Source organism: Poecilia mexicana, unplaced genomic scaffold (genome assembly GCF_051168715.1).
Source record: "Poecilia mexicana isolate PSO_F unplaced genomic scaffold, ASM5116871v1 scaffold_18, whole genome shotgun sequence".
Classification (NCBI taxonomy): Eukaryota; Metazoa; Chordata; class Actinopteri; order Cyprinodontiformes; family Poeciliidae; genus Poecilia; species Poecilia mexicana.
Window position 1 is genome coordinate 14,799,656 of NW_028263387.1, and position 12,598 is coordinate 14,812,253.

Consider the following 12,598-nt stretch of genomic DNA (forward strand, 5'->3'; position numbering starts at 1 on the left):
CAGCAATGTGGGCTGCTGACGCTGTGCTGCTGTTGGTGTCAAGCTCTGTTACACAGAAAAAGCTGGAAGACATTACGTTCTGTCTATTGTTCATGTTTCCGCACCGTACAGAACAAATGTGTTCGAGTGGGTCGTTTACAACCCATCAAATATGGAGCGGCAGCATCATTTCTTTGGGATCATTCTTTATTCTATTTTTATGCTAACATGTAAAATTATTAAACCAAAATTATTTCTTTGTAGCTCTTCTCCAAGCAGGCAAAATTTATTGTCGCAATTTACAGCAACAGCAACAGCAAATGTTTGTAAGTTACATTTAATTTTACTTTTAAATTATTTTTAAGTCAAGTATGATTCAAAATTTTAAACCTGATAGAATGATGAAAAATCCCACTTAAATGAATGGTTTTAATATACCATCTTCAATCTAAACTTAATATTTAACCATTAAAATCCCTCTTTTAATCCCTAGCCTCCTGAAATATACTCTTCTGAAGTCCGTCATGGCGGTGACACAGTTGCAAAGGGTTAATAGTTTGAGTCATGCAGAACTGACTTGACCGTTTCCATAGCAACGATCAGAAGCAAGACTTTCCCCCAGAACTGCAGTGACTCATAGTAGCTATGACCTCATCTATGACATAGATCAAAGAACATCTGAGGTTATGAATGCTTGGATCTCAAAACAGGAGGTTATATCCAAGCATCTCTGGTTCGTAGCTGTGTGTTTTTTAGCAATTTTACATATGGAACAGATCGTAGCCACTGTGTTTTTCCCCCTGACGTTTAGTGCTGGATATTTGATCACCACAGGGGTAAGGACTATTTTTAATAAGATACTTCCTGGCGTAACATTTGACACCGCTAATTACAAGGATGAGTCAATTGAGTATGATGAGTTCGATGCCTATCTCTTCAACCCTTCCCCGATTATTAGGCAAACTTCCCCGAAAAGCCAAAACTCTCAGCAAACTTCCCCGGCTGGGAAAGTTTGCTGTGGCCCATCAGGCCACTGTGGGAGTTTAAAGTCAGATGGTTCTGTAAACTCACAGCAAACTTCCCCGGCTGGGCAAGTTTGCGGTGAGTCGGACCATCGTGGGAGTTTTCAGGCCGATCACTCAGATCGGTCTGAAAACTCATTTCAGACAGCTCTGTCTGAAACCTCATATCGGACGACTGTGTCTGAAATGAATTTTCAGACAGATCTGTCCCCGGCTGGGGAAGTTAGTGGTGCAAAGGAGGCCGTTGAGGCTCAAAGCTCAACCTCCGCACTGTCAAAAGCGGCACTGGAAGACCGGGCCCCAGAGCAAACGTCCCCGGCTGAGGACGTTTGCTCTGGAAAGAGGAGGCCCGATTACCAAACTTTAACATCTGTGCTGCAAAAAAGGGCGAAGGAAGAAGATATTTATGGTGTCCGAGCTCTGAATAAATCTAAATATGCCGCCTGCAGTACTTGTGAGGCCAGGGCTAAATATCAGCCTAAGCGTCATGATAGAAATTATTGTTGCTCGTTATCTTAACTTAATAACTTGAGCAAGATTCAGACAGACAGGGCCTCTGCCATTCCTCGACTGATATATTACATTTCAGATCTTCAGACTATGCCTTTCTTTTGGGTTCTGAGGATGTCTGGGAGTGGGCAGTTGGTAGAGCTGTTGCCTTGCAGCAAGAAGGTTCTGTGTTTGATTCCCAGTCCCGGTCTTTCTGCAAGGAGTTTGCATGTTCTCCCTGTGCATGCGTGGGTTTTCTCCGGGTACTCCGGTTTCCTCCCACAGTCCAAAAACATGACTGTCAGGTTAATTGGCCTCTCCAAATCGTCCCTAGGTGTGAGTGTGTGTGTGTGGTTGTTTGTTAGTCCTGTCTGTCTCTGTGTGGCCCTGCGACAGACTGGCGACCTGTCCAGGGTGTACCCTGCCTCTCGACTGGAACGTTAGCTGGAGATAGGCACCAGCAACCCTCCTGGCCCCTCTAAGGGACAAGGGTGTAAAGAAAATGGATGGATTTCTGGGAGCTCTCTTTGATGCTATTATCGAAGTGTGATATTAGGCACATCTTCAAATGATAATTCGTTGCCAATTTTTCTACAGAAGTAAGAGTAGGTAATGTTAGAGATTTTTGAATTCTCAAGACAAAACTTCTAATTTGCAGAAATTAAAAAAATATATATTTGGGATGTTGAATTTCTGTTTCAAATCTTCAATGCTGATCCCAATCCCTTTATCAAGTAAGTCTGCGATTTTGCATAAGCTTTTAACATGTCATGTTTTAAAACCCATATCTTTCCTGCCTGGTTCAAATGACATATTGCCCCAGATCAGGGAAAATTGGGATAATATTGGTTTTTCATTTTTGAATTTATGTACATCGTACCATACTCGGCTGGTGTTTTTAACAAATGGGTTTGAAGTGTTTTTTAGTAACTCTTTGTATTTCCTTGAGTATAGATATAAGTTTAGGGGCAAGGGAGTGGTGTTTGTATTTTCTATATTTACCCACAACAGAACAGTTGGTGAAAACCAGCAGGATGCACTAAGAGCTGAGTTTAGTCTGTTGTTCCAAATGAAGTTGTTAAGGTTTTTTTTTTATTTTAGTAAAAAAAAAACCGTCAGGAGGATTAAGGGGTATAGCCTGGAAAAGATATAGGAATTTAGGAAGTACATTCATTTTAAGTATATTTATACGGCCAATCATAGATATAGGTAAGGTAGACCATCTATCAAGTGTTTCCATTATTTAATTAATCACTGGTGTGTAGTTAGTAAAACCAGGTCATCTATTTTTGGAGTAATTTTAATGGCCAAATAATTAAGGCTGTCTTTTGCCGCTTGAAATGCAGTGTGAATTGGCGGATTGCGTCTTTCAGCCTGATTTAAAAATAGGATGGCGGATTTAGCTTCGTTAAGTTTATAACCGGAAATATAACCAAACTTATTGATAGTTTTAAGTAGTTGAGGGATTGAGCACTTCAGATTAGACAGCATTAAAATAATGTCATCTGCAAATAGTCCAATTTTAGATTCAATGCTTTTTATTCTGACACCCTGTTTTGATTGTTCCTTATGGCAATAGCCAATGGTTCAATTGCCAGAACAAAGAGGAGGGATGAGAGGGGACACCCTTGACGTGTTCTCCCAGCTAGATTAAATGAATCAGATACAATATTATTTGTTATAACTAAGGCTGTGGGTTTATTATAAATTATTTTAATCCAGGTTATGAAATAAATACACAAGACAAATTGAGATAAAACATTGTATAGATCAGTGGTTCCCAAACTTTTTCTTCTGCGCCCCCCCAGTGTTTGTAATTTCCTGAAACATGTTTTAGGAGACCGAGGGGCATTTATTACCTACGTAAAAAATATTCAAGCGGTATTTTGTCTGCTACAGGCTTCTTGGAACAGTAAACCACTCACGTTACACTTTTGGTCAAAAAAGAAAGAGATGTTTCCAAAGACCTTCCCAACGTGAGCACATCAACCCGTGCCAAGTCTACGAGTTGTAGCAGGATAATGATTAAAATTATCTGTGTGTATGTGTATGCTGCAACTGCACAGTAATTTCCCGGTTGGGATGAATAAAGTACTTCTATCTATTCTATCTATCTAGGATGTAAAAAAAACAAACAAAAAAACAACAACTAAACCTTTCATCTTCAGACCGATCACAGCCGTTAACCTCATGCCTAACGTCTGTGGCAACTCTAGAACAAACAAACCAGGCCTCATGCATTCCCAAACTGTGACTAACCCAAGAAACTTTCAGAATGCTACACAAGATTTGCAAATATGCCAAACTGTAGCCCAGGGGGAAATTCCCACCTGCTTGTTCCTTGGCAGTTTTTCCAACATTGCCAATCTTATCTAATCAGTGTACAGAGCAAGTCACATAACAAAGATATTGTCTATGGAGACATCGCTCCACAGGATGTCACAAATAAAGCCAAACTTTGTCTTCATAATTAAAAGAGCTAATAGTAATTCCAGTATTAAATACTTTCAATGCAAGAAGGTTCAAACAGGAAATCTGGAGAGTCACAGAGGACTCCGGTGCTGCTTTGTCACAATCACACTGTGTGATCATGCACATAAAACACTTTTAAGCAAGCAGCCTCCTTTTGTTTTTTTCCACTGAATAACACATTTTTGATTCAATGGAACTTAAGGAAAAGCCTTCCATATAGGAATGTTTTTATCAGCCATAAAGAAATAAATGTGAAACTTTCTGAGCTCAAACTTTGGCTGAACTGTTGAGGTTTGTTGGTATAACACTTTGAGTCAGCAGCTGAAGTTTGACAGATTTTTTTTTTTCTAAATCTTTTAGGAAATATAGGAAGCAGCAATCTGGAGCTACCCTTAGAGTTTAGCACGGTTGCAAAATCTTGAGAAGAATTTTGGAGAAACCTCCAGTGCACTGTTGATTGGTATGCAAAACATTTGTGGAAACGTAAAATCAACAGGTGTCCGTCTTTCTTTGAGGTTTTCTACACATTTTTATGTCTAAATTAAAAAAATTCTCAAAATAATTCAGCCACAGATACTATAAATATAAATCCAAGCATTCATAATCTGCAAAATATTTGGATGGATGGGTGAATTTTTCCATACTGCCTTGGAACCTCTATGTTTTCTTGTAAATGTTCTTAAATGTAATTTATAAATCAGGTATTTTTCACAAACTCTAGCCAGAAACCTGTCATGTAAAAAAAACCCAATAATAATATTCAACTTCTTTTCTTTAGGATACAACAGATTAAAAAGACAACAGTCCCCTATCAAGGTTGAGACCATTGCCTTTTGTGCTATATCTGAGATAAGCTTAGTCTAACAACGTTCAAACTCAACCAAGCTGCAAAAGTCCAACTTTCTAAAAACACTGCAGCGAGACACCTACTTCAGTGGAAAGCAGGCTTTCCGTGACAGTAAAAAGCCCTTATCAATTAGCTCTCCCTCAGTCTGTCCCTCTGCTTGCCTTTTTATTTCCTCTCTTGTTGCACCACGGCAGAGATTTCAGGCACCACTTTGAGGGAAATAAGTCTTTTTATATGCTCATATTTTTCCTTCCCCTCTAAATCCACCAGAATCCACGTTCTTTCATCCTGGACACACCGTCTCGGCTCCTCTAAAAGAACTTCTGCAAGTGTGCGGAACGGGGAAAAAAAAGCCGCAGATATCAGTAAATAGGGCCTGCACTGCCACACGTGGGCCGGTGTTTGAAACAATAAATTAGGTTTTAAACTGGTGATTTGAAAACCACATAAAAGCAAGATCTTAGCAACTTGAGGCTAAATTCAGCCCGGGAGGAAATAATGAATGGGTTATATTTACAGTCATGACTGCACACATTGTCACAGCTAATCCTTTCAGAATATTTTACATTTCAGATATGATACAGCAGCTCAACACAGCGTGGCAGAGCAGCTGTAATTTCAACAGCATGGTCCCCCCCTCCCACCCGACTCTTTTCCCCTTTCTTCATTTTCATTATTCTGCCTCAATCTTCTCCTCCACCGTGGTATGCCTGGTAGTCATTCTTCCATGTAATTTAAAACAAACAACAGCCAGACACAGATAAGAGCATGACGGGCTGAAAATAATTCGGCTGCCTCTCTTCGTCTGCGGGAGCCCAGAAAGGTCATCAGTGCTGCTGCCAAGTCACAACGTTTGTGTGCACAGGGAGGGGAGGGGCAACTGCAGGGCGAGAGGTCAGAGTGGGGCTTGGGTGGTCTGACACTTTGATCCAATATGAAGAAGCTTCTAGTTGGTGCTTTCAGAGTAAAGATGCTCTGATCCAGGAGGAGAACAGCTGATAAAAGTGCAAAATTATTCTTCCCTAATTTAAGAGTCAGATGGCTGAGAAGGAGCGAATGGAGATCGTCTACTGTATACTGGTGGTGCATTTTTAGATTATAGCTTTTTTTTGGCAAACACCCTTGTTGGTGCTACAAATATTTTATGTAAAAACTTATTTTTGTTATTTTTTATAAAAGAAATTGGAATACAATCAACACTGGATTGAGGAAATGTAAAACACTGTAAGAAAACAAAAAAGAAAGCCTTGACAGACCTTCACATATTCAGGAATTATTCAAATTATTATAAGAAAGATTTATTGTTTAAATCATTATGCCATGACTATTGATCAAAATATCTTACTGTATTCACAATAGACTTTTTTTTTTACACAGACATGTTAAAATGCGACAATTGATAATAAAAAAACTACTTTAAATCTCATTGCAGTCTTTTTAAGGTAACTATGTGGATGCAAATGCATTACAGCAATTATATCCTCTATTGATGCTCTCATGTAAGCAACAATGGAGAAAATAGAGAAAGTCAAACTGACAATCCAACTAGTTTTTGAAGTTTTGCAGCATAATTCATTGGAAGTTACTGCTGCCACAATAAATAAAAAATACATAAATAAAAAATAAATTCTTCACGAAAACATTAGCAATATGACAGACGTGTTTTTAAATACCTGTTAAGTCTCCATCGCTGACGTTCTCCTGGCCTTCTCTTCATCATCAAATAAAACGCCACTCAATCTCCAGTTTATGAATTTCAATTCAAGCTGGAGGCTTGAGCTGCATGGACATTGGTCATGCATCGATGGCCGGGTTTGTGGCTCCAAACGCATCACAGTTTCTCTACGATCCCGGCTGCGTTCCAGGCTCCAGCCTTTCCTTCTACACTTTTAAAATGAATGCAACTATTGTGAACTACAATCTCGAAAATAGTTGAAAGTGTATCATAAAACAAACAAAAAAAAATAACAACAAAAAAAAAAGAAAATTGATATGAGTCTTTTAATTAGAGTTTGTCTTTCATAAGACCTTTGACAAAAAACAATCTTGAGAAAAAAAAGCACCACTGGTACCACAAGACAAACACTGGGATGAGATATTTCCAGAATTCTGTGTTACAGAATTAAACGTCAACATACTTATACTAGTAGAGGGCTATCTTCAGGGGTACTGAAATGTGAAATGTAATGTGTTGCTTTAAAGAAAATGTAATTTTTTTTTTTACAGCCAAACAAACTCATACAGATTTCAGATGTAGTCTGTCGTCTGCAAATTTTAAGGCTGCTTGTAGACGTGACAGCAAACAACAATACGTTTCAAGCAGCGCAGTTTCAAACAAATTAAAGTCGTCCTGCAGCTATCAAAGCTGAAGATGTGCATTCTGAAAGTCAGCAGCCCTTACACAGACAGTCCACCCGATGCACCATCTGTCTGACAGCGCCGTGTCTTAATTACACCTACGATGTTGATGCATTGTAAACCGTAAAGAGGATTATTTTGTCATCCATCTCTGCGGTTTGACAAGCACTTAAAAGCACTACAGTATTTACTTAATGGCATACCTGCAGAGCTTGATGCACAGCGAGAAGGAAGGAGTTTATTGGACTTCTCCATGTCAACTTCAGGAACTGATCCAAACTTTCAGAGGCTTCCTCTTGTAAAAGAAAACACTCCAGCATTACCTTAATGCATTAAAGCCACTCTCTGCCCCACTTTTTTTTTCCTTTTTAATATGGTGACGCATTTTGACCGTGAAGAGTATAAGACTCCTGGCTGTTGGATGTGCTTAACTGCAGGTACTCTATGAAGAGGCGATATGAATGATATCAATCAGTGGAAAATCCTGCAGTTGGCTAGACGGTGTCCTTCCTAACTGACAAGATTATGGGGAAGCTTTGAAGCTGCTTTTATTGGTTCCTCCACTTCATTTGGGTTTACTTAACACCTGGGAGCTTTCATATGAGCGCACCACCATACTAAAAACCAATTTATAGCCTCCTGTGCATTTTTTTTTTTGCTTATTTATTCCTCACCATCTCAGTCCGCTTTTCATAAACTCCTGAAATGTGAGTGATTTAAGAGGTGCAGTATATGAGGAGGGGATAAACAGATGGATGGGGGATAACAAAGAGGCTGCCCGCCGTCTCAGAAGGGACTGCCCAAAACTTAATCTTCAGCCTTCTTTTCCACCTGATGACCACCTCAGCAGCGGCAGAAATTGGCTCTTTTTGTGCCTGACTCACACAAAGGCAGGTTTATTAAAGCAGCAGCAGGCGGGTGTTTCACCGATAACCAAAAAGGTGAAATGATGAACTAAAGGGGGCAGCGCTAACAAAGACGACTGTAAGTACAGAAAATGGCGGCGAGAGACAAACAAGGACAGTGCAGTTGGGGGGGGGGAGAGGGAGGGTTGGAAGGAGAGAAGGATTCTGGGAGGAAGCGAGGGAGCGAAGGGTTGTAAATGTTTGAGGGTAAGCATGTATTACATATGAGCCACGGGGGGTCAAAACTGTGAGAGCCGCCGAGGTGAGACGCAGCGCGCTCGATTCTGGGGCTTGTGATGGAAAAACGAAGGAGGAGCAATTGGTGAGGGGATGAAGTGGTAACCCCCCCCCGCTTTGCAGGTCAAGATGCTCTCGCCGTGTGACAATGGCATGAATCGCCTATCTCTGATTCAATGCCTCCCTCATTGCCTCACAGAAGCTTCTCCTTCTGCAAGCTGCTACTTGTGCAAACCTGGCCTTTTTCTGTTATATTAAAAGGTAGCAGCTGGTAAAATATTCAACACTCTTTTGTGATTACGTCATGTTGCAGTCGTCATCTTACTTTTAATGTGTTTTCTTAGGATTCATAGTGACAAAGTAGTGTACACTTCTAAAGTAGAAGGACTTTCCTTTTGTTTTTACAACATTGACTAGTAAATAATAGTGTGTTCACTCCCTGTTTACCATGACACCTCCAAATAAAATTTGAGTGAAATTAATTGCCTTGAGAGGTCAGCTGACTATTAAGTACAAATGTGCAACAGAGGATTTACTAAGAGAAAATCAGTGAACAAACTGCCTCATGAAGACCTAGGGACAACAGTAGACACGTCAGCGATAAAGCTGGGGATTAATATAAAGCAGATGTACCTCTCTAGAAAATTACCAAGCTTTGAACCTCTCACAAAGATTGTTCAATCCATTGTCTGAAAATGGAAAGGCCACAGTACAACCGCAGGACAGAAGAAGAGGAATAAGAGAAGATGCCAAGAGACCCCTGATGGTTTCCAGAGATCCATTTTTCTGGTGGGTGAACTTGCTGAACCCTTTGTTATGTGCTCCGTGGTCCTAATGGTAGAGAAAGTTGTTTTTTGGAAAAGAAAAACTATAAGTCTTCCCATTTGCCCATTGCTACACCACAGTAAACATGTAAAATAAGTTGCTCTGCTGAGGGTTGGACTTTGTGGGCTGACTAACGCTAGTCAGTTCTCTCCTCATTTGCCAATGCCGATTGATAAGTCACTGATTCTGAACAGTTTATCGGTTCTGAACTTGAAAATGAAGAACTGGAGAATCGTTTCCCTCTGGTCTGATGTGACCAACGTCTGGCAACAGATGTGTTAGGATGGGATAAACTGATCTTAGTAGAGGTGCAAAACTGCTAGAAACATGCCCCAAAAGCAGTGGCGCAAAAAGTGGGTATGCAGCGCATGCAATGCATAGGGGCGCAGCACCAGAGGGGGCGCCAAAACCCCGTCTGGAGGGGGCGGCGCCCCGATGATACCTTCGCATACACTTCACCGCGCCCTTACGCTCCTTCACCTCACGCACATAATGAGGTAAATCTAGCGCGAGTTTCACCCTTAACATATCCTCGCCTCGGGAGGGGCGGGGGGGGGGGTTGGGGAAGCGAGCGTATGTTTTCTACACTGACGTTCCTTCCTTTTATGTTTTCGCATCCACCTGAGTAATGTGCAGTTGCGCCACTGCCCAAAAGACTTGGTTTGTATTCGTAAAACGACAAACAAAAAGAGCGTGCAAACTTCTCCATTCACTTCAGTTACGTTCTGCTTTGTGTCGGTCTATCATCAAATCCCGATGAGACACTTTGACGCTTGTGGGTATAACATGACCAAAAGTGGAAAGGTTCAAGAGGCTCTTTGTGTGACAATTTTGTTTTTGTGTGTGTGTGCAAATTTCAACAGTATGCGCGCGCGTGTGAGTGTGTGGATGATGTGGCACAGCACAAACGTGGAAAGATAGTGACAAGGAAAGAAAACAGAGAAGACATTGCTTAATTGCCTTTTCAGTCATTAACAGGGTCTCACACCTCATGAAACATTAATTACACTGAGCGCTGTGGAGATAGGGAAGCTTAATTAGAAATTATTCACTGCACAGCGAGAGCTGAGCGATAGTATTTCTGCGGCGTGTAAATTGTCCGTGTGAGATCTAAAATAAGCGCAGCGAAAATCTATGTAGACGCAGCGCTTATCTGGTTCCCCCCCCCTCACATGCTTGTCTTGTGAAGTGAGATTCCCTTTTTACCTAACAGCAAGTGGAGTGAAGTGGGACATGTGTTCACCTCCCTGTCCCCACATTGTCTCGCGTTGCTCCTACCTATCTGATAACTCCCGCTTACTTCATAAATTATTTACACCACTCTGCTCGTGCCCTTACGTTCAGGACGTAATTGACGGAGAATTTGCCTGCTACCCTAACATCTGGGTGGGACTGATTAGTTCAAACCCTCCCACTTTAGTCCTTCACCTCAACTCTCCCCATCTTTTAATAGCCCTTCCGAAAGAGCGGCAATTGTTTCTCTCCTTTGCAGTGATCTAAAAACCGCAGTTATTCATGTGACATTAACGCTCTTGATGGGAAATACCCTTGACACTGCCGCCCCCTTCGTGCTGCTCCACACGTTTCCCCTAATCCCCTGCACAACTTGACAAATGGTCCGCTCCACCCCCTCGTCTCAGGTGTATTGATCCGACTCTCCACCCAGCGATTGCCACCGCGTAATCCTGTCAGGAATTTTGTTCCCGCATGTGTGTGTGTGTGTGTGTGTGTGTGTGTGTGTGTGTGTGCCTGCCGGTTGAACGTCATTCCTCTCACAAGCTCAAACAAAAGGAGCGGCAATAACGTCAGCCGACTGTACCCGAGGTAATGGACTGGCCTCTTTGCGGTATTAAATGGTGGCTTTTGAAAATGTCGCATAAAAACACGAAAAAGCAAGTGCAACATCTGTCGAGGTCTGTTTGAAGAAGAGAGTTTAGCTGTGGAGTTTTCTTTCACTTTAGTTGAAAAAGTTTTAGTTGATATTTAAAATTGTGGTACGCTCTTTTAACACCAGTTTCATATTCGGAGACAAATTGAGAGTCCTCACCTGTTTTTCAGATGCTGGATGCTTCCGAGGCATTTGAAGCGGCCATTTACCATGATGGCCATGCGAGTGCACAGCGCTTCGCACTCCTCCATGCTGTCGGAAGACACAAAAGGGAAGGTAATAGAAAAAGTAAGCTTTTGACCAAGTGTGTTTTTCTTTTAAAACAATGGGACCCTAAGAGAAAACAGCGACGCTTCTGCGACTTTTTAACCTTCGTACGAACTTTCAGAGCTCACTTCTCTCAAAGTAAAAGCTTTTGGTCTGAGTGTTTTACTCATCCGTTCTGACACCTTAAATGGAGGACAAATATGGTAATTAGGTTGAGTACAGAGTGCCATCTGCAGCCCTATTATCTATTATCTTTTTTTTTTTTTTATATTTTTTATTGTTGAGCCACAGCTTGAGCCAAATGTAGCCGAAGCGAAACCTGCGACAGCCTTCTGAAGTACGGCACAATTAGTATTATGAGTTTGTAAAACCCGATGAATTTGCCACCTAACAAAACAGAACCACCTGGTCATGACATGGACAATTGGACGCAGCTCTGCCACATTGCCTGCGACAACAACAAACGCTTTTTATTCCTCCATCAAAGGAGCCAGTGTAATGAGGAGAATCTATTCTGAATGAAACTGAGCCGGGGGGAACAAATGCTTCGGTTCGGGGAATGTTAAAATGAGTGATGAAGTAAGCAAACAATTACATTTCCCTGCTTATTTTTTCCTCAACGGGAGGAAACAAAAGTTTGGGAACTTAAGTTTGCTTCAGGAAGTCTTGGGTAATGAAAAGACTCTAGAACTGATATTGACAGTTTCCCCCTTTTCAAAGAAGGCCAAAAAAAAAAAAAAAAAAGGCTGCAGTCAGTCGATATGCCCTCACGCTTCATGAAAGCTTTATAGCAGCCAGTGTGTTTCTGGCAGGCAATATTAACTGCCACTCTGGAAACAATACCTCTCGACGAAACGGGGACTTCAATCAATTATAATTACAATATTTATGGCTCCCATTCGCTTACAGAAAACATGTTTTCCGCACTTTTCTGCCCCGGAGGAGAGTCTAAATATTTTGACTGGGTGAGCGCATCAAAGGGGGATCGATGAGACGAGTGGGGTCCCACCTGTGCGATGTGAGAATGACTGAGCGTCCCTCTTTGATGACACTCAGGATGCAGTCCCAAAGGAAGCGTCTGGCTTTGGGGTCCATCCCGGTGGTTGGCTCATCCTGCGGTAAATAAAAAAAAACAAAACAAAAAAAAAATCTGCTTTCATTTTCTTTTGAAATCATCACATTGTTTAGGAAGAAAAACTGCAGTGTGGAGCTGTTCATCACCACCTGAGATAGAAATTCAGTGCCTTGCAAAGCAAAAACCCTTGAGCTTCCTTTTACATGCTGTTGCATTATAACAGCAAGTTTAAAT

General features: G+C 41.4%; 1 protein-coding gene across 1 annotated transcript in view; it reads right to left on the reverse strand.

The window, feature by feature from the left end:
* The window catches only part of LOC106930199 (phospholipid-transporting ATPase ABCA1), a 192,148-nt gene that overhangs the window by 12,876 nt on the left and 166,674 nt on the right, over positions 1-12,598 (reverse strand). The window contains exons 46-47 of the mRNA XM_088016037.1: positions 12,299-12,402; positions 11,182-11,274 (exon numbers count right to left, since the gene is read on the reverse strand). Of these exons, the coding sequence (XP_087872163.1) occupies positions 11,182-11,274; positions 12,299-12,402 (197 nt within the window). The remainder of the gene's footprint in view (positions 1-11,181; positions 11,275-12,298; positions 12,403-12,598) is intronic.